Raw genomic sequence first — 26,750 nt, 5'->3', positions numbered from 1 at the left:
TAAATAAATAGAATTAAGGCGAATTGAAATAATTTCTTTTTCAAACCTCCCACCCCAAAAAAATCATATTTCATTTGTTATATCTACCATAGATAGATATAGATTTATTTCCATCCACTTGATCATATACAAATAGCACTATGATATGGGATAGGTCAATATTACATGTATAATTTTGAGAACAAAGGAATTAACACATACTTAAGCATATTAAAAAGTATAAAAGAGTATAAAATAACATAAAAATAAAAATACAAGAAAGATCAAAGGTTATGTCTATTAATGAGAAGAAAAATCAAAGGTTATATCTATTAATGAAAAATATGATCTAAGTACTCCTCTGTGCTATAAAACAAATACAGGGCTACTATAAATGATTCATTCGATTTCAAAACACTGTATTTTCCAAAGTATTCCACATACAGATATGAACGATACATGAAAATAACTGTAAACTCACAAAGTTTGCATCCTGACATACCAGTTGGTACTTTCCATACAAGTAAACAAGAATGCAGATATTCAGGGTTCATTTCTGGGGAGAACTAAGCTTGAAGCAAAGGAAACATGACCTTCATTCATATATTTTAAAAATAAGTTGAAAATATATTGTTATGATTATATTAGTTTCATATTTCATGTGTTGGCACCTATGTTCTGTTCTCAGTTAACGTTAGTGTTTCTTGTTTGCACACCCACTTTCTCACGTTTGTTACTGGTTGTATCAAAATGTTAGGGGGCTGCGCACTAAAATGCAGTTATTTCTTAATAATATATTGTGTAATGACTATAATGCCATGGCTATTACTGAAACATGGCTCACCGACAAACACGCCAATGCTGAAATATTTGACGATCGTTACAATGTGTTTAGAAGCGATAGCAGTGATTGTAACTCAGGGAAAAAATTGGGTGGGGGCGTGCTCTTGGCTGTTCAGAAGCAATACATGGCAACGCTTATATGTAAGTATGATGAAAATCCTGATATTGATTCTGTGATTGTGAAAATTAAAATTCAGGGACTGCCATCGCTATATGTCTGTGTAGTTTATATCACACCATGCTGCAATAGTAATTTGTTTGATATATTCTATGCTTTTATTGAAAGACATTGTAGACCTGCGCATAACATTCTCCTTATAGGTGATTTTAACATTCCATGCATAACAAACAATAACTACAATCTTATTGAGTCAACTCCCATTTGTCGCAACCTGTATAATTGTATGTGTTTCCATCAATTTCATAGTATAAACGATATTCAAAATAGCAACAACAAGACCCTAGATCTCGTACTTACAAACATTCCCAACCTGCAACTGACATGAGAGCTGGACTCCCTGGTACCTGAGGACAAACACCACCCGTGTCTCATTTTAGAAGCAAAACATGTAAAGCAAACATGCTGTAAACACTCGCAGGGCAATTTCTTTTACAACTTTAAAAAGGCTGATTTTCAGAAACTGTACCATAAATTATCTGCTGTTAACTGGGAGATCTTAAAGTTTTCCAATGATGTTAATAGAATGGTAGACATGTTTTATGATGTAATGTACGAATCTCTCGATGAATGCATCCCTTTAAGACACGTTAAAGCACCAAAATATCCTAGCTGGTTTACGACTAATATAATTAAGAAAATTAAATCAAAGGCGTATCACCACAAAAAGTGGAAACAAAGTGTAGGCGACCTAACTTACCATGCTAATAAATTTTAGAGGAATTAGATCACTAGTAAAAAAAGAAATATCAGCTGCATATGATAACTATGTATTAAATGTTGAAAATAATATGCAGGATGACCCTTCTCTCTTTTGGACGTATATAAATAGTAAAAAATGCGACAAACCAAAACACCCTGTTTCTGAGGATGGTGAGCCCCTACCAAACGTAAACGCGGTTGCAGAAGAATTTGCGAAACACTTTCAGTCTGTGTACACAGGCAATGGGTTAACGTATAATATTGAAATTATGACAGAGCATTCACAAAGTAGAGTGCTAGACATACTGAATATTCAAGAAATCAGTATAAATGAAATCGAAAATGCTATCAAAAAGTTAAAACCAAAGAAGTTCGCTGAGCCTGATAAAATCCCACCATACATTTTCAAAGATTGCGCTGATGTTTTAAAGGTTCCTCTGTCTATCATCTTCAACTCTGTCCTATCATCTATGCAGTTTCCTGATAGATGGAAAGTGACTGCTATATGTCCAATTCAAAAGTCGGGTAAAACAATACGATCCATAACTACTGTCCTATTTCTATTTTATCCACTCCTGCAAAAATACTAGAACAAATACTATTCATGCATATTTTTAACCATGTGAAAAATTCCATATCCGAATTTCAACATGGATTCCTACCAAACAGCTCAATTGAAACAAATCTTGGAGAGAAATTGCATTATACAAGTACAGTATTAGACGAAGGGGGGCAAGTACAAGGGTCATTCAAGGTTGACCGGGATTTTCGTATGTAAAAAAATCGATGAATAGCCGGATCATGATGAAACGTGCGGGTGACGTAATGTATTCCTTCGCGAGTAACTAGCGCCCGGCATGACGTATTTCGCGCATACGCAGCATTTGCAGCGAACATGGCGGCAAGCAGTGTGTCTGTGGCTGTGGAGCAGCGGTGTGTAATCAAATTTCTCGTGAAGGAGAAAGTGAAACCAGCTGAGATTTTCAGACGATTGCAAGCACAGTATGGTGAACAAACGATGTCGTGGACAAGAGTGTACGAATGGTGTGAGCGGTTTCGCGAAGGACGGGAGCTGGTGACAAATGGAGCGCATGGACATATTCGCCCGACTGCAGTCACACCAGTGAATATCGCATGTGTTGAGCAAATGATTCTTGAGAACCGGCGAGTAACAGTGCGGGATATTGCTGCCGAGGTGAATATCAGTGTTGGGAGTGTTGAGACAATCATTCACGACCACTTACGCTTCCGCAAAATCTGTGCAAGGTGGGTTCCCCGCCAGCTGACATTCGATCAGAAGTGGACACGCAGGACGGTCTGTGAACAGCTTCTGAATTGGTTTCGAGCAGAAGGTGATGAATTGTTGCAATCCATCATCACGTGTGATGAAACATGGTTGCACGATTCAACCCCAGAGACCAAAAGATGCAGCGTGGAGTGGCGGCATAAAGGTTCCCTGCCCCCCCCAAGAAAAGCAAAACGCAGCCGTCCGCTGGAAAGATCATGGCAAGTGTCTTCTGGGACATGAAGGGCATTATCCATGTGGATTTTCTGGACAAAGGGAGCATGATTAATGCCCAGTATTACTCCACATTGTTGAGTGGTGCTGTACAAAAGTCCATTCGCAAGAAAAGACCTGGGATGTTGTCTGGAAATGTCATTCTTCTCCATGACAATGCCCGCCTCACACGGCCAATGTGACAACAACAACTCTGGCCAACATGCGCTGGGAAGGTCTGCCCCATCCCCCCTACAATCCGGATTTAGCCCCCAGCGATTATCATTTGTTTGCACTCCTTAAAGACCATCTGGGAGGGAAGAAATTCACGTGAGATGAAGTACTACGGAGCGATGTCCTCCAGTGGCTACGACAACAACCAAGTTCTTTCTACGCCAAAGGAATTCAGGAGCTGCCAGAACGATGGCAACGGTGCCTCGGCGCGCATGGAGAATACTTTGAAAAACTGACATAGTTTGGTGTTTCTTCTGCTACCTATTTCCTCTGCAGAAATAAAAGTCCCGGTCATCCTTGAACGACCCTTGTAGATGTGATATATACTGATTTCTAAAAAGCTTTCAACACAGTAGACCATGACGTACTACTGAGTAAACTAGGTAGCTTTAATTTGTCACACTCCCTAAGAAAACTCATGGCGTTGTACCTAATGAACAGGCGACAGTATGTCACCTACAAAGGCTCCTCATCCAATGAATTTTTGGTGAGCTCGGGCGTCCCTCGGGGATCCAATATAGGGCCTCTTCTATTTTTGTTGTTAATTAATGATTTACCCGAACATCTAATTGATTCTCGCAAACTCTTATTTGCTGACGATTTAAAGTTCTACAAAAGGATAAAAAGTGCAGACGAGTGTGCCTCCTTACAACACGACATAAATAGGTTGAGTGCGTGGTGTTCATATAACAAACTTTCCCTAAATGTTAAAAAATGCTTCTCTGTTACATACACCAAGCAAAGGACACCTATAAATTATCAGTATAAAATAAATAATGTTAACCTTAAGAAAGCGGAAAAGGCAAGAGATCTAGGAATACTTTATGATTATAAATTAACGTTCGCCTATCATCTGGACAAAGTAATAAGTGAAGCATACAAGCTTGTTGGATTTATTATTCGCATGGGCAGGGGCTTCAGAAGTACACAATCACTAAAAATATTGTATTATTCTCTAGTGCGTACAAAACTCGAATTTGGCTCTGTCATATGGAACACAGAAGTTCAAAAACATACCGCAAATTTAGAACATGTACAGTCAAAATTATTGCGATACATGAAATTCAAACTGTAAGGCGAATACCCCAGGTTCGAATCATATACTAACTTAATAGAGCAATTTCATATGGACAGACTTGACCACAGAAGGACAGCCCGAGACCTTATGCTACTTTGGAAAATTTTTAACGGCAAACTTCGATCTCCTCTGTGGCTTTCACAATTCAAAATACATTCCGAACATTAAAACGCGACCCAAGCATGGAACCTTCTATGTGAGCAAAGTGCGAACAAATATCATGAAAAGGTCACCTATTTGGAGAATGAGTGCGGTCTACAATGCTATGGAGAAAGATAATAAACCCGTCGATTTGCTCACAATGTCATATTCACGATTCAAGAAAACAGTTATGAATACATTGGCTAGAAAAATAGATGGAAATATGTTATGAAACTCTACAGTATTGTTATTCTATGTATTGTATAAGAAATTGTACTATTACAATATGAACTCTGTAAATTGGTGTAAACCTGTTGAGTTCAATAATAATAAATAATAATAAATAAATAATAAATAAATAAATCCCAGTTTTAAAATTTAAAAAAAAAAAACTAAACTGTTTTTTTTTCATAATTCAGTGACATGAAGAATTGAGGATGTGGAAAATGGAAAAATGCAATCCATTAGTTAGAAAATGTATGTAAAGCATCCATGCCACCCTTCTCATTGTTACCATGTTCAACCATACAAAGCACGCTCCCTATCACCAAGCCTTGATGAAACATCCTTCTGCCTAGCAATTTCTACTTCAAGCAGTGTCTTGCCGACCACTGTGGTGAAGTAATTAGCACAGCATTCAACGACACCAGTGGCCCAAGTTCTAATTCTGGCTTGGGCATGGGCTTTCTTTGTGGGCATCTCTTCATCAATGTCATCATATCATAACTCATCTTCATTGTCGCGATTAGTCAAAAGTGACAGAAAAGCGATGCTAAATAACTAAATTCATAATATAAAATCAAACCAATCAGTGTCCACAAGCATGCCACTTGATGGAGCTCAATGATTTATCCACACATCCCCAACACCCTCTTAGATTTTGCACAGCAGTTAAAATTGTCACAAAGGCCCAATTTATGATAATTTTCTCTCTAAAGTTATTGAACCCTTCAAAATGATCTTTTAACCCCCTCCACGAAAAATTCTAGGATAAATTCCTGGTGGAGCGACTGGCCAGTGTGAACCAACATAAACTAGCATATTAATATGAAGCACTTCTCATTTCTCAAACTATTCACATTCCATGATCCACTCAGTTGACCCAGTACAGCGTTTTGTCAGCGAAAACCAACCATGTTGGCAAGCTGGTCACCACTGATGCCAATGCTTGCTACACACCCCTGTTGTTAGGGTCTAGAACTTCTGCATTTTATTATTTTTCCCTGCTCACATGTCAGATCTTTTTTACTTGCTTCATCGGTGAAGCAGATGGCACAAGTGCTTCAGCAACACCATCCACATGTGGTGGGAAGCCCACAGAGTTATATCTATGCTGAATGTTGTTATGAAAGTAAATACTTATTTAATAACAACAGAGCATTTATGTTAAGTTTTTTTTAGTTTTAACCACTGTTTAAAATTTTTACATACCTACGTTTCAGAGACTGATTCTGTCTCTGTCCTCAGGGTAGTGTGCTGTTCTCTAATTAATCAATTGTTCGGTCCCTGAACATGTGATGTGTTTCGGGCAGGTGTTGATGTGATAGAATATATGTGATATAAAGTCTACTCCTTAGGAGGATAATAGGCTCCACCTTGTCTGGTGGTGAAGTCAAAAACTGTTTGTAAGTGAAAAAGCCAGGGAGTATTATACAGGGCTACTATAAATGATTCATTCTATTTAAAAACACTGTATTTTCCAAAGTATTGCACATACAGATATGAATGATACATGAAAAAAAACCTGTAAACTCACCAAGTTTACGTCGTGACACACTAGTTGATAGCATGACTGCAGTGCTTATACAAAATAGCGACAAACTGAGAAAAGAGTTTTTGTGTGTTGGAATATGAGAGATGTTCATCTGTTATTGCACTACAGCGTGCTTTCAAAAGAGAGTACAGAAAAGAACCACCATATAAGCAGAGTATTTGTTTACGTACCCACACTACCAAGAACATTGGTAGAGCTCAGGGAACGCATCAAAGCTTCTGTGATGACCATTGACAGGGGATTGCTACAAAATGTATGGGTGGAACTTGACTACTGCTTGGATGTGTGTCGTGTGGCCAGAGGGGCACACATATAATGTTTGTAGAATGTGAGGAGAATTCGGAGAGTTTACAATTATTTTTTGCACGTCTCATTCATATCTCTATGTGCAATACTTTGGAAAATACAGTGGTTTGAAATCAAATCATTTATAGTAGGCCTGTATATGCAGTGGCCTAGGGTCCACTTCATTGGAAAGGTTAGGAATTGATACTGGTAGTAATCAACCTGAAAATTCTCCTTCAGTGCCACTTATGTGCAACTGTCAGTCCCTTAATGGTTGTGGGCATACAGTTCTCCCACTCTTGTGCTACACTGATCCTTGCTTGCATGCTGACTGACCAAAGCAGGGTTGGAGATGTCTCTGTAAAGTGATGTAGAGGAAGGCAGTATTATATATGTATATAAATCTACAGGAACTATCCTTCCTGGCATCTTCCTGGCATTTTGCATTCACGAACAGGTCTTTACTTGACCATCAGATAAGGTGGAGCCTATCATATCGACACCTGCCCCAAACACATCACATGTCCAGGGACTGAACTAATCATGACTTTGGGGGGGGGGGACACTTTCTGTACCTCCCCAAATTCACATGGAAGGACACATTTTATATGTATTTACATATATAAAGTTTATGCAGCCAGCCCCCATGGCGGAGTGGTTAACACATCATGCTATGATGCCAGGGTTCCCGGGTTCAAATCCCAGCCTGGGCATGGATGTTTGTGAGTTTCCATTCATCAATTTCATCATATCATCACTCGTCCCCATCTTTGCAATTAGCCAAAAGTGGTAGAAAAGCGAAGTAAAATAAAGAAAATCAATCAATCTATTGTTTATGCCAATCTTGCCTCCTCCCCAATTATCTTGCCCCCAAAAATGTATCTCAAGTTGCCACCTTTTGAACAAATGGTTTATTACATATAACACACTACCCTGAGGAGAGAGACAGAATCAGTCTCTGAAACGTAGGTATATAAAAATTTTAAAGAATGGTTACAAGTCCAGGAACTCACCATTGATCAACTGCAAAGAAGAACAAAGCATTTAAGCAAGTCAGACACGGTGGCTTCTGAGTTCTTGCCCAGATAACACAGTAAGCTTGCTTCATGTAAAGTTAAAAGCTTGCTGCAAGTATATAATGACAAGCTGTAAGCTTGCACCAGGCTTGAATCAAGCCAACTAGTTATTGCATGTCAAAATTGCAGCAAGCTTGACATGACATGCTTGAAACAAGCTTGCATCATGCTTATATCAAGCTTGCCATATCCAACTAGCTTTGACAAGCTACAAGCAAGCTACCTCAAGCTTGCCGCAAGCTTTCGTTCTATCGGAGTGTTGATTGAGCCTTTAGAAGTTTTCATAAACAAGATAAATACTGTTTGTACTTGTACAAATATTTTATTAAAAGTTTATCCTTAAGACTACACTTACCTCAGGGTGATAATTCATACACTTAGGTGGCCGTCTCCTGTACATGCTTTCCCTTGGCTTTTGGCATTGTGTTGAAGAATTGTATACAACTTCTTGAGGGATAATACTTAACTGTTTGCTTCCACATGGACACAATGTATCCACAACCAGCAAAATAAGATTGCTGTGGGGAATTTTCTGTACGCTGAAAGGTCTGGAAGTAAATGATTGATTAGTATGTAATTAGTGTGTGGATTTAATACTCAAGACATATGGAGTATAAAGAAGTACTGTATTAACTACAATTTTTCGTGCATTCTGGGATGTGGGTGTAATCAGCATTATTGTCAGGAAATATCACGTTACCTTCCTTGTCATTCCAAGGCAATATCTTGTAAAAAAAATTGTTTAACCTTTTTTTAAATTTCAAAATACTTTCACCCTTATCACATATTTTATATAAAACTTCTTTTATCTTTTGCATTGGAGTAAGAATACAAGAAGTATGATTAATTTTTAAACCTTACAGATAAACAGGGATACATTAACCAGATGATAGGGAACATTGACCACTAATGGTTATTGCTCATATATATATCTGCAGATACCCTGTAACCTAGCAATCAAGTCATTTTCTTACCCTTCCGTTAGGCACATGTGGTACAGGTGTCCCCCATCGATATTCATTGTGAGATATCAACACTGTGAACTATACTTCACGTGAGTGCTTTTGTGTTGCTAAACATTCTTTCTTTTTCTTTGTTTTTAGCACAGTTGTACAGTTCTGCTGCACTTCTAAGCCACACAATGTTACAATGCTAACGTCAGTCGCGTGCTTGGTGTACAGTTGTCCCCCATGTGTCTAAACAAGAAAAATATCAATGCATCGAAAGACAGAGCACACACAAGGGGGTTCAACAAGGCCTCTGGACTTTATAAAAACAGGATGGAAATCAGTGGAGGCACTGATTTGGAAGTTCATCTTCACTTGCTACTTCAGAATTTTCTGATATAAGCACAAGGCTCAAAGTATCTCAGAAAATTCTGCAGAATATGCAGTAATACATAGAGGCCAGGAATGTATAGTGATGAACGTCTAGCTCTAGAAATTATATGCTGGAGTTTTGGTCCTGGCCCTTTGACGCTTGGATCAACACATTTCATTGTTCCTTTTTATGTCAGGACCACTCATAAGAATTTGCTTTCGAGTATTGGAAATAAACTATAGGTATTGATAAATTATGATGTGATTACTACTTTTGTCCAAGACAATCGACCAGATGTGGCTCTAAGATGAGGAGCAAAATTAATTATTGTACTCTATATCTAACAGTATGGTCATTGTAATCATTAAAGCACACCCTAAATTTGTAAAATTTATTTTCCTATTGGGCAGAGAAACCAGGTAATTGTAAAGATCAAGTGGCAATACAAGATGCAGTGTTGTTTTCCAGGATAGAGAGTGGACTGTGTTTTTTCAATGTGTGACTAATGATAGAAATTTTCCCCTAATTGTGTATCGTTCATTGTTAATAAAATGCAAATTTTTGACAATAGTCATTTACATAGAAATTATATGTTTTTCATTGGCATTCTATTTGACCAGAACAGCAGTCACGCTAATTATGGCTCTGGTATTGGTAAATATTTCTCATATCGACACAACTCTAATTTTCACAACTGCTCTAAAGCCCGCATGATAAAAGAACCTACCCAGATTTTTTTGTCTTCAGATGTGGGTCTCGAAGTGCAAAAAGCCGTGTTTTTGTCCAGTCGTAAATGACACCTTCTGCTGTGAACATGCACCCTTTGCTCACAGTTCAGGAAGAGACAGGGAATGGGAGACCCTTTCATTTCCTAACAGGTGTCTGCCATTAGGCTTAGCCGCATCTTTGATCCCAAACTGTTTCGTTGGGGCATAAGTTTGGCAGTTCATTATATCACAAGAATTTCCCACCACAACTGGACCAACCTGTCTGGTTCAAGGGTTCATGTGACCCTCCTTGCATTCCGAAGCAAAATGCAGAAATAGAATTCTAAGTTGGTTCTTTGATTGTATGAGCTTTACAGAAAATAACTTGTTTCAAATGAAATTGTTACTTTAGGATATACAGTGGAGCCTCGATTTTACATCTTCCAAGTTCCAAGGACAGTTAAATGGAATGAGTTGAAGGGTATTGGGTGCATCAACACTTGTGGCTATTTCCACCCTTTGCAGTATGCAGGATGAAATCCTTAACATTTTGCTTCATTGGAACCAGTAAGTTCACATGCAAGAAAATGTAAATTACAGGAACCTAAACTCAGTGCTTCACTGTATTGAATACATAATTTAGAACTGATGTAGTATAATTCATGTCACCAAAAGGGCATTACATATATCATACCTTTCACATCCAGTAACATGGCAGTTTGTGAGTTTTCCTTTCAGAGGGTTGAAAGTACCACTGGTATTGAGTCTATCTGGTTGGAGGATGTACAGATCAACCCTCTTGTCACAAGGTCGAAGCTGACTTTTGTTGATAGGAGGTGGTTCAGTTGATGTTACCGTGTTTACTTCTTCTGGAACTACATATTGAGTCTTTTCATAGTCTTCTGAGTACATTTCACCTGAAAGAATGCCATGGGCTTGTAATGAAATGATCTGCTTAGAAAGCTACACAAACATTTCCATAACTTCCAAAATATGTTATATCTACTAAAACATGTTCTGTTCCCTTTCTTTCTTGAAGTTCTTCTAAAATGACTGCATATAGATTCAATTAGAAGAGTGATTTATTGTAACGTAATAACACAAGGAAATGATTCACAAGGATATGTCAAATGAGCATGCTGAAGGTTCTGGGAAATAGCCCCACCTGTACGAACGTGACTCACTCTTCATCTGTACATGTGAGGGCACGAGATGACTCTGTGATTGTGCATGGAGAACAGTCCTAAAATTAATGATGCAAAGACTGAGCAATTTTTCATTCTCTGAGCAGATCAAACCTGCCATGCAGACCTCTACCTACAAAGTTGATATCTATGGTACAAGCAACTTCCTTAGATGGTGTGAAATCCATCTATAACTTGAGGTTGCATTATCTGTGATACTGTATCACTGTACATAGCATAACATATTAAATATATCCTTTCCACTTATTCCGTAGGTTAACTGCACATTTTAATTATTAATTAATATTAAAACACATGTGTGCTTATTGAATTTAGTAACAAAGTGTAAACCAGCCAAGTTATGTTCAATTCTTAGGTAGGATCGTTTGAATATGAAGTCAAAAGACTGAGTGCCATAACAAGAATATAATTGTTATAATAATATTAATTAATATATAAAATATAGTCATGTATTTTTAATTATCATTAGAGATTTTAATTATCATACAATTTACACTAAGCAAACAAGGGAGGAAAGTGTCCAAAACATGTACAGAATAAGCATGATAATTACAAAATATAAATGACATTATTAATTCTTAAGAATCTTTCTGAGTGGAATTATTTGAATGTATTTTATATTTTATTATTCATTTTTTAATATATGTAATTGCATATGCCATTAGAAGACCCAAGTTATACTCAAAACACAACTAATTATCTTACATAGAATTATGAACTAATATAAATTTTGTAAAGTAAATATAAGCTCAAGTTTGTTTTAATAAGAAATAGCAAATTACAAAACTGCAGGTGTATGTGTATTCAGGGGTTCCCACAGGGGAAATTCATGACACGCCAGTATCATGGGAATTTTTTGGAGGGACAAAATTTCCAATTCGACATATCTTCACACAAAAATGGGGGATTGTTTCGTTTGATTGACTTTTTAGTTATGGTTATTAGATGTTCAGCATCTACTTCATGATTTAAAAACTTCCACAAGAATACTATTTCCTGTAGCAAACATGAAAATGAACCATACTTTTTCTATCTTTAGTCTTTTAATTTCAACTACAATGAAAGGTTTTGAATGTCATGCACCTTTTGATTGTTGCTATCTCGGCCAGAGGTAAATAATGTTTGGTGTTTTCTTTCAGTTTGTTGGATGAATTCAGGCACGATTAGTTTCTCTTCTATGTGTTCCTGTGCCACAACTGACTGGATAATTGTAAAATACTGTCAGTTTTCGTTGTCTAAAGCTTACGTATTTCAAAAATTTAATTTTTAAAAAATGAAATCAAATTATCCACATTGAAACAAAAATCAATAACTGTGTGTTTATCCAAACTATATGTGTGTGTGTAGTGGGGGGTATGATGAACAATTCTTTTGGGGGGTTGCATCCATGGCCTTGGGGGGGGGGGATGAGAACCCCTGTGTGTATTAGAATTATTGTTAATTGTTTGTGTAACCAGAGTTTTCATTTTGTGAGCTAGTGAGGGCTGCAAGCTTGGTGTGCCTAGTGTACATGGCATAGCAATTCAGGTTTGCCTTGTTCAACCACTCAAAGCATTTGAAGGAGAGGGGGGTTTTGTGCAACTATCTTTAGATAATATTTTCTTACCATCATCTTCTTCAGCATATGACCAGTCTGGGTCCCACAGCTGATACAAATTTGTATGTATCATTATCCATGCAATTTTACCAAGAATCCAGTGAAATAACCATTGTATTTGATGGAGAGGCTGCAACAAAAAGAAGAAATCAAGTAAGTATTCTTCTATTTAAATATCCAATATCTGTTATGTTTTATTCTCACATGAAAATATATAACCTCTTGGATAACACTCCCCCCTCCAAATTTGGGGAGGAAATAAGTTAATACTAATCTTCTTTTGAAGTGCTTTTTAGTTGGAAATTTTACAAATTCTTAGATTTTTAAATTGCCATGTCCATTAATATCAAACCAGTGGAGGCCCATGGTGGTTTGGGATCACACTTTAAATTGTATGTCCAACCTTTCTGTGCATGAAGCAGTCTTAAAAACAAAAGTCAGACTCAAGCAAACCAATTAACATCATTACATAAATTGGCAAGATTACTTTCACTCACTAACATGCATAAATACTGACCCTTGATTTTTTTAAAAAAAATGAGCTGATATACAGGGTGCTTGGAAATTCCCCTTACAAACTTCTAGGGCTAGTAGAGGGGACTGAGTAGACAATATTTGGAATAGGTACCCATGTCCGGAAACGTACCGTTTGCATGCTATAACCATGACAATGTGTCGGATGTGCCTGTGTTGGTATGCAACCAGGAAGGCAGTACATGACGTCGGAAGATCAGCTGATGAACTAAAGTTTATCAATTATTACAACCATGTCAAATGAGGTGTTACATAAGGTACATAAGTGAATGACGTTCACAGATGAATGTAAATTCACTAAGGAGTGTGTTCTCAATTTTCGAAACAGCCATGTCTGGGCAAACTAAAACCCTCATGCGATTCATACCAGCACAGATTTGCTATCAATGTGTGGGCAGGTATTCTGGACGGTCATGTGATCGGGCCGTACCTTCTTCCAGCCAGGCTAACGGGTGCCGCGTACTTGATCTTCCTACAGGAAGTATTTGCCCTATTCTTGGATGCTGTGCCATTGAACGTCCATCAGGAACTGTTGTTTCAGCACGATGGCATACCACCTCACTTTACACGTGACGTTCGGAGACATCTTAACCGAATATTCTGGCAAAGATGGATAGGCCGAGGTGGTTCCACCGCGTAGCCCCCACGATCGCCGGATTTAATGCCATTGGACTATTTCTTGTGGGGTCGTATGAAGACTATGGTTTACGAGACTCCTGTAGAGACAGAGGACGAACTGCTGGCACAAGTTATGGTGTCGCTGCACAGGAGATTGACAGAACATCAGGTGTGATGGAGCGAGTGTACCGGAACATGATTTGTCGGTACAATGTGTGCAACGACGTTGGTGGTCGTCACATCGAGCCACTTTTGTAGTTGAGCAGTGCCGTATGCGACACATCCACTGCAGAAGACAGAAACAAATTGTTCCGTATAGTACTTTGTTTTTTGTTCCCTTGACATTGTTATCAAATAAATTTGTTTGTATAATGGACTGACTCACACATCATTCACTTCTGTACCTTACGTAACACCTCATTTGACATGGTTGTAATAAATGATTACACTTTAGGTCATCAGGTGATCTTCTGACGTCATGTACTGCCTTCCCGGTTGCATACCAAAACAGGCACATCCGACACATTGTCATGGTTGTAGCACGGAAACGGTACTTTTCTGGACATGGGTTTCTATTCCAAATATTGTCTACTCAGTCCCCTCTACTAGCCCTAAAAGTTTGTAAGGGGAATTTCCGAGCACCCTGTATATAAATTGTGTCAATTACCATCTTTGAGAAAACAATTACAACATCCAATTAAAGAAGAAAACAGCCTGATTACATTAAGTATAGATTCAACTGTTGCATTTGGGTTTTGAAGAAACACTACTTATATGGTTGACATCAACTGAACATCCTCAAGTTATCTATTTTCAATTCTATTTTTGGAAATCACATTCATTACGATAAAATGCTTATGAGAAATCCATATTTTTCATTTTAATTAATCTCAGCAATTTGTTTAGATTTTGAATAGATATGTGATTATTTACATGAAATTCTATGAAAATATATTTTAACTTATCACAAAGCAAAATATTTAGCGAGTTAAATATCAAATTTCACCACACATGTTGCCTCTGCTGTTTATCGCATACCTCAAACAGTCATACCAAGAAGAGAAATACACTGGCCAACTTGCAAACTAAAGTAGACAGTGATTTGTTTACTTCCCTCACAGTCACCGCAGACAAAAATGTTTCCCTTTGCTAGTGCCCAAGTGTTCCCATGTTGCCATATTTATAACTTTTGTTCCTTACTTCATTGCCAAAAATTCAGCATCATTAAATACGAGGGTTGCTCTAAAAGTTTCTGCAAACTACCACCAACAATGGCGCTAGTGTTCTGCCATTATAAAAATCGGAAGAATAGACCCTTTGTATGTTTAAATTATCTTTGATTGTTTGTTTAAGCCTATTCGTTTATTTTTCACAGCAGTTTGAAGAAGTAGTTTCGTGTGAGAAATGGAAATTTCTCGTGAACACTTTGGGGCAATGATTTTTTATGATTTCAAATATATTTTAACACCGAAACAATGCATCAAGCATCTTCATTTGGCTTTTTGGGATGAAGCACCATCCAATAGGACTGTGTACAATTGGTTTTCCGAATTCCAGCATGGTCACACATTTCTCAGTGATGAATTTCGTGAAGGTCATCCATCCACGTCTGTTGTTGCCAGTAATGTTGACGCTGTGCATGAAATGATTGAGAGAGATCAGCATGTGACATACCATGAGATTCAGGCATCCTTGAACATTGACATGAAAGCAATACATACGATTTTGCATGGTCATCTGAACGTACAGAAACTATCAAGCCGTTGGATCCCACACAACTTGACCAAAGCTGAAGAACAGGCTCGTGTAAATTGGTGTAAAGAAATGCTGAAAAAATTCAACCGAGGCAAGTCAAATTTGGTGTACTACATCGTTACAGTGGGCGAAACTTGGATCTATTCATACGAACTCGAAACTATACAGCAATTCACTTTGGGTGATTCAAAGTGAGCCGAAACCAACAAAAGTTGTTCGTTCGAGTCAGCAAATGATGTGGCAACAATAGCTTTAGAAGATCGAAGGACTGTAAATGTTGGGTGGTATACAACAATTTCTTTGCCAGAGGTCATCAACGAATGGCATAAAACAAACCCAAATCATCGCATTATTCTTCACCACAACAACACCAGTTCCCACTTAGCACACCAAACTGTTGATTTTTGTCCAGTAAAAATGTTGAATTAATGACTCATTGTTCTTACTCACCTGATTTATCACCTAATGACTTCTTTTTGTTCCCACACATGAAAAATAAGATGTGTGGTGAGCGGTTTGTGTCGCCTGAAGCAGCTGTTGATGCAGTCCGAACAGCAGTTTCTGAGGTATCAGCTTCAGAGTGGAAAAAATACTTTCAAAATTGTTTTGAGCGTATGCAAAAGTGTATCTATCCTAAGGGTGAATACTTTGAAAAACAATAAATCCATTCCCAGAATTTCACATGTTTTTTTTTCATATTGATTGCAGAAACTTTTCCCTCGTATGTAGAAATTTCAGTGAAAAATGCAGGCTCGACCAGGTCTTGAATCCGGGTCTATCCCTTCATTTTTTGCTGAAATTTCTAAATAGTAGATTTCCTGTGTGTGCCTAATTGTAGGTTATTAAATATTTTGTCTCTGCTTTTTCTGTTTATGGATTTCCCCTTTATAATAATACAAACACAGGAGCAGCTCAAGATAAAATTTCCACCTGAGCAAGGTAAATTTTTGGTTCCACCCTCCCAAGTCACAACTTTCTACTCTTGTCCCCCTACTTTCCACCTTCCTCCATTAATAACATGACCTTATTATAAACATTTATGGTTTAAATGACGAAAACTAATAATCTTATTATTTTCAATACTTGAAGTGTTACCGTTAACAGTTTATTGTAGAGTTTATTTAATATGTCCATAATGACTCAAAGTAACCATAATCTCTTAGCTTAACCTCTTGACAACCACTACGTACGGCCTGGCCCATACGTAGCTCGTACTATTGGCCGAAAACGAAATATTCTTGCATGGTAATGGCGAAGAAAATGTATGAAAGCCTCTGGGCGGGAAGGACCGAAGTCCACATGTTGCTGTGACATCATTTGAAGCACGTGACTATTGCAAGCAATGAGCAAAGCTCGCTTGTTACGCCATCAGTTTCTGAAAGTACGTAACTGTGCTATTGAGTAGACCTGTGTGTTTTTGGTTTGTTGCATATTATGTAAAACAAAATTAGAAAAATATGGAGGAGGAGCATTGCAGTTTGTAGGATTATGTTCCGGAAGAAGAGGAGAGTGACTGTAGTGAGTCTGAATATTCAGATATATCCGATGTGGAAGACTAAGCAAAGTCAGTCGGAGATTGGACACGTAACACAACTCCCATGCTGCATTTGGGATTGAACCAAGAACCTCTACATTGTATTGGGTGGTGTAGCTATTCATCATTCATCTTTCAGATGGTTATCACTCGCTTAGCCTAAAGTATAATGTATGCGAAAGGTTACATCCAAAGTTATGGCACAAGAATTCACACGTACAGTAATTGAGCTTCTCTACTCTCCATGACTGAACCGATATGGATATTGATAAGAAGAGGATAATACTTGCCTCACAAATAGATTAATGTTATTCCATAGATTGTCCTCTCAATAATGGAAATTGACACACATCTGACCTTCCAGTCAGAGTTTACTCTCTTCATACACCACTGTCCAATAATCGTCCCTCCAACTTCCTTGCTCTATCCCGTCCACTCGCCAACTGTCCATTCTCTCTCCCTTCCAACTCTCATGCCACATACTCCTTCCAAGTCAATCACCCGACCTTTACCTGATTACTTATTCAGCATTCCTTTCTCTGCTTTGTTAAGACTTGACACTTCTTACCCAATACCTTGGGTACGATACGCTCCTCTGCCCCCTTCTGCTCCTGCTTCTTCGATGATTCCAAGTAAAAAGACCTCGTGTCGCTTTCATGCGCACCTATTTAAACCCTTGCTTGGCCTCTCGTCACCTCTAGCCAAAGGCCAGTGTTCTTACCATTTCCTGTAAAAGGCTTATCCTACACATTTCTGAGCAGGAGCTGGCAAGGTCTGCCAGGGTCAATATTTCTGAAACCGAGTGGATATGCTACAATACGTGAACGATCCTTTCAGTGATGCATGTGAGAATCCGTGTTATAAGTTTGAAAATGACTACGATTTCCATCCTGCCATCATGGCTAATTTTTTTGTTGCATCGCCATAACAGTTTGTTTGGTGCCATGTTTGGCGGGGATTCGCGTACGAGCGCTCGTGGTGATAGGTTCACTAGCAAAAAGCGGTACATATCCGAAGGAGCAGCAAATCGCGAGTGATAGGATCAATTTCGTCGACTTTATTGTCAACGTTAATTGCTTATAAGTGTGTAGTGCATCGATTCTGTGTATTTTTTTTTTTCCTTTGGTGTTCAAACTCGACAGCGCCCCATTAGATCACCGTGGCTTCCGGCGGGCAGCCGGTTTCCACCCAGGATGCCGAAATGTTGGCCTCGAGGGAGAAGACGGCAGCGGAAGGATTAGTCAACCTGGCCACACCGGAGTTTACAATAACCCAACACGATGATGACGTTACCATGGCTGACTCGGTACAACGCTCAGGTAAAAGGACACTGGACGAGGTGAGTGAAGCCGATCGCAATCAAGAGAAAATGTTTCGCCCCACTCAACTGAACCACCGACCCCAAACTCTTTGGTATTCGACCGACACCACCGGCCCATTTGTGGTCCTCTTAGAAGGACAGAACCAAAATATCGGTAAACTTTCTAGTGGCAGCCTAGGTAATAAATTCCGGAAGGCCCACATTCCAGTGTGCCTAGTGGAACAATGTGGCAAAAACAGGGTACGGGCCACTTTCAAAACAGCAGAACAAGCAAACGCTTTCGTTCGGAACGGGACCTTTTTGGACTCCTTGGGGGTCCGAGCCAAAATACCACATAGCTTGATCCAACGGGAAGGGCTAGTGTATGGGATAGAATTTGACGTAACAGAACAGGACATCCTCGATGGCATCGATTCTCCCTTTCGGGTTACTTGCGCTAAACGACTAAAGAAAAAAATCTGGCGAGAGGATGGCACTTTCCAACTCGTGGACACAAAGTTGATATGCCTCACCTTCCACGGCAAACACTTGCCCGAAAAAGTGCTGATAAATAAGGAAATCTTCACAGTAAAACCGCAAGTTCGATCGGTTTTACAATGCTCTGGCTGTTTCCGATATAATCACTCCCAGGTTCAATGCCGGTCTAAACCACAATGTGCTAACTGTGGCCAAGAACGACATGGGGAAGGATGCTCCAACCCCCCTCACTGTAGCAATTGCAAAGGCCCCCATGGGGCACGTGACCGTCAATGCGATTTCTGGCAAAGAGAACAAACCATTCAAACTCGTATGGCGGAAGAAAATATTTCCTATTATGAAGCAAAAGCCAAACTCCTTGGAACCTTCCACCCACCCTTAACTCGGGAAGACATTTTGAACCCCATGCTAAACAAGCGTGACTTTCCCAAATTGTCACCCACAACCACCTCGACCCCCTCAAACGGAACACGCCAACTCGGCGCTTGGGATAACCCCTTCCATACATTACAGAAGCACCTTGTTTCTGACCCTTCCACCCCAAGTGGTCGACAGACCGCCACGCCGCAGGCAGTGGAGACAGTTCGTTCAAAAAACAAAATTTCTCCCCGCCGCTGGACTGGCAAGCATAATAATCCCGTGCCCCATTCCTCTTCGAAGGAACAACATGCAGATCTACAAGTCAAGGCATCCAGCAACAACGTTGAAAAAACAAGAACCATTTCTAGTTCATCGACATCGGAAGATGAATTTACCCCCTCTCCCCCCATCGGGCGTAACGCTCATCCGGCCCGGAGGGCCCCCCCGGACCCGGTACCATCGCCGCCTTCGGAACCATTGCAAGTTCACCATTCCGAACAACAAACGATCTACAAATCACTCTTGGACCTTATAACGACCTTATGGGCATCAGTGCTCCAAATATCAAATATACGCGAACAAAAGATTCTCATCCAGCAAATACAAGCACTCACGACTCAACTGTTATCCATCATAGAAGGCTGATTACCTATCCTTCGCCACCCAGGTGCTCCTAACAACTATAGCCTTACAACAAACTGTTACCTTCAACCCTTTTTCGACTTTATTTTTCCTTTTTTTGTTTTATTATCCTCTCGATAAAATGAATATATTACACCGGACGCTCGCCTATTCCGGCATAGACCGCCTCCATGAGTCTTTCTCTCTTGTTTATTTTTCTTTTTTCCCTCCCCCTCCATGTCATTTCCTGTTCTTATTCAATGGAACGTCCGCAGCTTTTCGGCCAGAAAATGCGAATTACAGAAACTTGTGGCGGATTATAAACCGCATCTCCTTAGTTTACAAGAGGTGAAAGGAACTCACTATGAGAACTACAGATTACCACATTTCATCTCTTATGGTCCCCCTTTCCCCGCAACACAACGAGGTGTTGCGATTTACGTACACGAAAATCTCCCACATTCCCCCCTCCCTCTCCCCTCCTCTCATCCTTTAATTCACCAGTATAACGTCGAAATTGTTGCTGTCCGCATTCATTTTCATCAACACCTATTCACACTCCTCTCCCTTTATATTCCTCCCCACCACTTTTCGCAGAACATCCCATTATCCACCCTCACTGACCTTCTCGCCTTACTCCCAGGACCCTATCTCATAACCGGTGATTTCAATAGCCATCACCAGCTGTGGGGCAATGTCCTGACCGATAGATTAGGTTACACCATAGAAAATTGGATCCTTGAGAACGACCACACAATGGTTCCCGTCCGACTGCTATCGATTTAACATTAGTGTCTCCAAACCTTTTTTCTCATATTAACTGGACCAACGATATTGACTTACGAGGGAGTGATCACACGCCGATATTTATTTGTTTACCCAATACCTTTTCGAAAACAGGCGTGACTGACATTCCTGTCCGTCGATGGACACGTGAGTCTATTAATTGGAAAACCTTTCGATCTTATTTTCTCAAATTATACTATACGGATGATATACCCTCCCACCGGACAATGACATATACCAAATTCCTCCATATGATTACGTTAGCACTTGACCGGAGCGGTACGCGCCAAAAATTCTTTTCCAACGATCGATTTCCTAAGATTCATTGGTGGAACAATCAGTGTGCCGCCATCAAAAAAAAAAAAAAAAATAGCACTCACAAAACTCTATGCTAAACACCCCACGCCCGAAACATGGCTGGAGCTCCACAAACTTCAGACGCTCACAAAAAATACATATACCAAAGCCAAACGACTGGCATGGAAACTTTTCTGTCAGTCCCTTGATGTGACTCTCCCCATAGGAGTCATTTGGCGCAAATTTAACTCTTTACGACACCCCCATGTTCCTCGCCCCCGACCGATTAATAATGCCTGGGAAGTCGAATTTATGGACCTCCTAACACCTCCTACGGTCACCCTACCTCCCCCATCTCTAGCCCAGACAAACATTTCATTCACAGCAGATTTCCCCGCTGTTACAATATCGGAACTTCAACATATCCTAGAGAATACCCCCTCTACTGTCCCAGGATATGATGGCATCACTTACGACACCCTCAAACACCTCCCAGAACAAGGACTTAATATCCTCATGGCAATCTTCAACTCTGTTTATCGTAGGGGTAAAATCCCGCAAGGTTGGACTCAACATGTTGTCATTCCAATATTAAAACCGACTAAACCAGCTACCCATGCCACGTCCTACCGCCCCATTGTTCTTATACCAGTAATGGCTAAATTATTCGAAAAAACTTTACAACACCGAATAACGTGGAATTTAGAGAAACAAAATTTTTTTCCTCCCTCTCAAATGGGATTCCGTACCGGGCTTGGAAGCCAAGACGCTATATGTACCCTCACAGTGGCACTTCAGAATAGCCAACTCTTGCGACAATACTGCTTTAGCTTATTCATAGATGTTGCTCACGCCTACGATTCGGTCCAAATTCCCATATTATACCAAATTCTAGCTAATCTTCACATTCATCCGGTGGTAGCTCACTTAATATGGCATTTATATCATGAACGAATATTGGTTTTTTGGTTTCCCCATAACGTTACGCGACCACGACTAATCCGGAGTGGTGTCCCCCAAGGCTCCCCACTCAGCCCAATTCTTTTCAATATATATACACAATACTTGCATCAAACACCAAATTCTACTCATCATATCCTTCAATATGCTGACGATTTTTGTTTTTATAATAGCACATCAGATGCCACTCGAGGCATCTTAGACCTACGCAAATTTATCATTCAATTACGTGATCAATTAGCGCTCCCCGGCTTATCATTTTCCCCGGAGAAATCACAGATTATTATTTTCAATCCGTATATGCTTACTCGCTATCCCAATACATTAACTCATTTACATCACATTCCGGTGGTCCAAACCTGTAAATACTTAGGTATTCATTTCGACCGTAAATTAACTTGGCAACCACATCTTCAATATTTGATCACAAGAGGGAAAAAATTGATTAACATTCTGAAAGGGCTTGCCACTACCAAATGGGGGGGCCACCCCTCCATTATGCTATTATTTTATAAGAATTACTTTCGCTCACTTTTTGACTATTCGGCGCCCGTATTGGGAGGGATGCCTGATCGCTGGCTCCAAAAAATGGATATCTTACAACGTCAGGCACTCCGCCTTTGCCTCGGATTAATGGCATCTAGTCCCAATGTAAGCGTTTATGGAGAGAGTACTGAACCGCCTCTCTCATTCCGATATCAATACTCTACCACGAAATACATATTGAAAACATGGGAACGACACCCTCATCCCTTCAATACCGAGTTCGCTATTCAACGCCAACTGGAAGCAAATTTAACTCTCGATCGCTCTCGCCCTCAGCTTTTCTTTTTATCTTGTTATAATATTGATCGCGACGCCTACCATCTCAGCTTTACATTTACATCCCCTTTGATATACACTTTACCAATACTCACCGCCCCTCTCCCTAATATTAACTTTACTGATTTCGGTCGACACGAATATTACAAAGAACTCTGGCCCGACCATACTTTTATCTACACAGACGGGTCCAAAAATGCCGACCGCGTTGGATGTGCCTTTTATGTCCCTCAATACAATGTTGTACGACAATTTTCCTTATCGCCAGAAGCGTCTATTTACTCGGCAGAGTGCTATGCCATTTACCAGGCCTTGATCCATGCTCGTGAAGCACAATACACGCAAACTTTAATTCTCACAGATGCCCTCAACGTATTATTCACAATCGCTCGTTGTGGTAAGGATGCTTACCGGTTGCAACTCTTTCCCATTTTAATTTTACAAGAGTATTTTCACCTCCAAAACAAAGCCCAACGCGTACAGTTTACCTATGTCAAAGCACATAGCAATCTTAATCCTCATCAAGACCTTGTGGATTATTATGCCAAAACAGTTGTGGACGTTCCTCTCCCCTCTCCTATCCGACTTGCCTATACGGATCTTCTCCCACGGGTCAAAAAAAAAATTCACTCTCAGTGGGAAAATTGGGTTCATGACGCAGTGGCAAAAACCACTACTTACAAATGGTTCTATGATAAACTCCCTATTCGACCCTGGTTTCATCATTTAAAAATGCCTCGTGAAGTGATCACCTGTATCCTACGCCTTAGAACGGGACACGTGACCACAAACGAGCATCTGGCACGAATTCATCAAACTCCTTCTCCCAATTGTACCTGCGGAGAACATAAACAAACCCCCACCCACTTATTTTTCCAATGCCCGCTATGGAACACACAACGACAGGCACTCCTCCACAGACTCCTTCGACAAAAGGTTGCTTTCCCCTTCTCCTTGCCCACTCTACTTTCATCTCCTTTCCCCTCTATAATGTGGATTCTCTATGGATTTGTCCGACAGTGCGACCTTCGCTTTTGATTCCATCCCTCATCATTACTGTATTATAGTGACAGTGAAGTGAAGTGTAAACCAATATTGTGCTGTTTATATTAGTGCGCGAACTTCTAGCCCTCAATGTTCTCAGACCGTTGCCCAAGACTGCTACCATTCAAGCGGTGAGGGGCATGAAGAAGAAGAAGAAGAAGAAGAAGCCATCATGGCTGAAGAACTGTCAACACCTGCAAATGTTTTGAAGCATTTTTTTTTGCTTGTTGTAAAATATTTGTGTGCATGGACTACCAAGAGAGCCGACATGGAGTACGTTAAATAGGATCATCCGATATTGACAGTTTTCTCAATATAGTTTGGATTTTCACATTTTTTTGTCTTCATTTGTTTTTCAACACCCCTTTACATGTGTCTGATGGGGGACTGAATAATGTTATTTCCAATCATTTGAAGGCCTCCTAGATGGCCTAGTGGTAACATCATCACCTTGTAACCAAGGGTTCGATACTTGGTGGAGGCACATCTCATAGTGGTTCGGATTCCACTTTAAACTGTAGGTCCAGTCCCGATTAGCCTTTTTGTGCATAAAGTGGACTTAAAACAACAATTCTAATGATCATTGAATACAAAAATTATGGAAATAGCAACCAATGTGATAGATGATTTGTTTGCACTATCACTGGTTATTGCCTAATGCTCTCCACATAGCATGGTGATGGGATTCTGCTCTCTATCTACAGGCTGGGATTCAAGAGGTTAAATAACTACACGATATTGAAATATACTTTTTGTGCCATGCAGCAGTAACGTCAATTAATTCTTGTCTACACAAATCCAACTCTTAAAAGTAAACAACCATGCTTATGTAACCAGAAATTGGCATTACCGTATTTACTCATGTATAATGTGCACTTTTTTCCAAAATTTTTGCCCCCAAAAACTGTGGTGCGTATTATGCACGGAATAATTCAGACAGCCAACATGAAACCATACAGGGTCATTCAATGATTTTCGGACACTTGCATTAATTTTTCATGTTTACGGAACCCTATCATGTTATATATTGTTGTAAAGCTTGAATCCTGCAGTTTCTGAATATGGAAACAGTATTCCATACAAGATAACGACACTAATGTGAAATGCGGTTGAAATAAGTTCATCAAAATATGAAGAAACGTTCTGATTTTTATGGTACTCTGGATGAAAGAAAACATAAGGAAAAAGATTTTAAAAATGAATATGTATTACTGGCCGAATAATATGACATACATGGAGCGGTAAATTCCTTAATGGAAGAAATCTTGTGCTGCTAACTGCTATTTTGAAGGTCCTGAATGTGCCTCATATAAATGTTACATTAGTCACGGAAAGAAAAAGTATATATTTTGAAAAGAAGGAATGAGCAATTGAATAGGTATGACATCATTCACTCTTGATCAGCATAGCAACAGATTTACAACCTACAACTAAGAAAGCCATTTCTTGAAACTGGATTGTACTGTGCATTATACACGAGATATAATTTTTTGTCACTTTTACCCATCCAAAATCAGAGTGTGCATTATACACGCACGCGTAAATACAGTACTCAAGGGGAACACCCCAATTTGGCACCCCTGAGGGCATCACCCTGGGCAGTTGCCTGGGTCACCTGGACCTTAGGCTTTCCCTACAAACACTTCACACTGAATAAAAGTGATGACAATGTGTTGAAGAATGCCACACATTTTGTCAATCTAGGGGCAGGATTCCATGGCAAGCAGTTGATTGCATTTCCCACACCCCTTTCGCTTGCTTATGGTTGTAAAAACAGTGACTGTGTCATTTAGCTTTCTCTCGTTGGTAGAGCAGTACATAACTCTTTATTTGCATGGACAAATAAAATATATTACATTGTGCAAGAATTAAAATATTAACTTACAGTGAGCATAAACCCTGAATCGCTATACGGTGATTTGTCATCAACACAAGCACCTTGATAGTCGAAAACTTGAACTTTTTTGTAAATTCTATCTTGTACCAAAGAATCCATTATTGTACCGTCAATTTCACCAAAAAATTTTCCTGTATGATCGGAATTTTCCGAGAGGATTATAAATCCATTATTGTCAAGCACGTAACAGTCTAATTCATCGGAAGCACATGTTTTTTTACATCCAAATTGATCAGTACACTGAAACGAAAAACAAATTTCCATGAGAATCATTGGTGACACAGTATATGGTATGAAAATGAACACTAAAGATATTTTTTTTTTATCTGACGTAGAAACTGTTCATAAGAAAACTTTAATAATATCAACACTAGCCATTTGAAGAAAAATAGGCAAAGAACATTCATTGTACTTTTGACAATGAAGGGAGATGCAGGCAGGTATAATAAATTATAATTCTCCTGATGAACAATGAAATACAAATCAAATAATAATATTTCTATTGCAAACTTCAAAGACTTTTTAGTTTTTGTTGTATGTACGCATTGCAAAATTCAAAGACTTTGTTGTCAGGCATAGTTATCTTTCTCAGTCCACTATAGAAAATACTTTCTGTTGCAGCATAAATAATTACAAATAGTTTGTTCAACTTTTAAACAAAATATAATTGTAATCAAGAAAATTTCTCAGGTTTTATACAAAAATAAACAAACTGATTTATAAATATTACCCATGACTTGAATTTATTCAAAAAAATAGCCAGTACACCAACTTACTGCGTATGTCTTATTCACAAAATGTGAGAATAAAGCTGAGTGTTGGAACTGGATACCTACAACACCAATAGGTGCTTGATATCCATTATGATCCAAAAAAATAGCATGAGTTGCAGTCACTAATGTATTGTCCTTAGCTCCTGAAAATTGCAAAATATATATTAATATTGTAACATACTGTTTCCAAAAAAATATTTATGTTATGAAATGAGACATATTTTGTAATTTACTCTGCTTATTAAGTATCTTAGTAAACAATGGCCATTGATATACATGGACTAAATGAAAGAAGTGACATCCTAAATCTGATTGCAAGGTAATAAATAATACC

The 26,750-nt window shown here is 39.2% G+C and overlaps 1 protein-coding gene across 1 annotated transcript in view; it reads right to left on the bottom strand.

Annotated features, from left to right (window-relative positions):
* stol (voltage-dependent calcium channel subunit stolid) overlaps positions 1-26,750 on the bottom strand; it is a 309,278-nt gene that overhangs the window by 5,433 nt on the left and 277,095 nt on the right. Inside the window, exons 23-27 of the mRNA XM_083132012.1 lie at positions 26,420-26,559; positions 25,632-25,883; positions 12,627-12,747; positions 10,510-10,732; positions 8,144-8,336 (exon numbers count right to left, since the gene is read on the bottom strand). Coding sequence (XP_082988138.1) covers positions 8,144-8,336; positions 10,510-10,732; positions 12,627-12,747; positions 25,632-25,883; positions 26,420-26,559 — 929 coding nt within the window. The remainder of the gene's footprint in view (positions 1-8,143; positions 8,337-10,509; positions 10,733-12,626; positions 12,748-25,631; positions 25,884-26,419; positions 26,560-26,750) is intronic.

This window comes from Lepisma saccharinum, chromosome 1 (assembly GCF_977018435.1).
Source record: "Lepisma saccharinum chromosome 1, izLepSacc3.1, whole genome shotgun sequence".
NCBI classification, from domain to species: domain Eukaryota; kingdom Metazoa; phylum Arthropoda; class Insecta; order Zygentoma; family Lepismatidae; genus Lepisma; species Lepisma saccharinum.
Note: the sequence above shows the minus strand (reverse complement) of the source record. Positions and strands in the feature narration are given on the sequence as shown.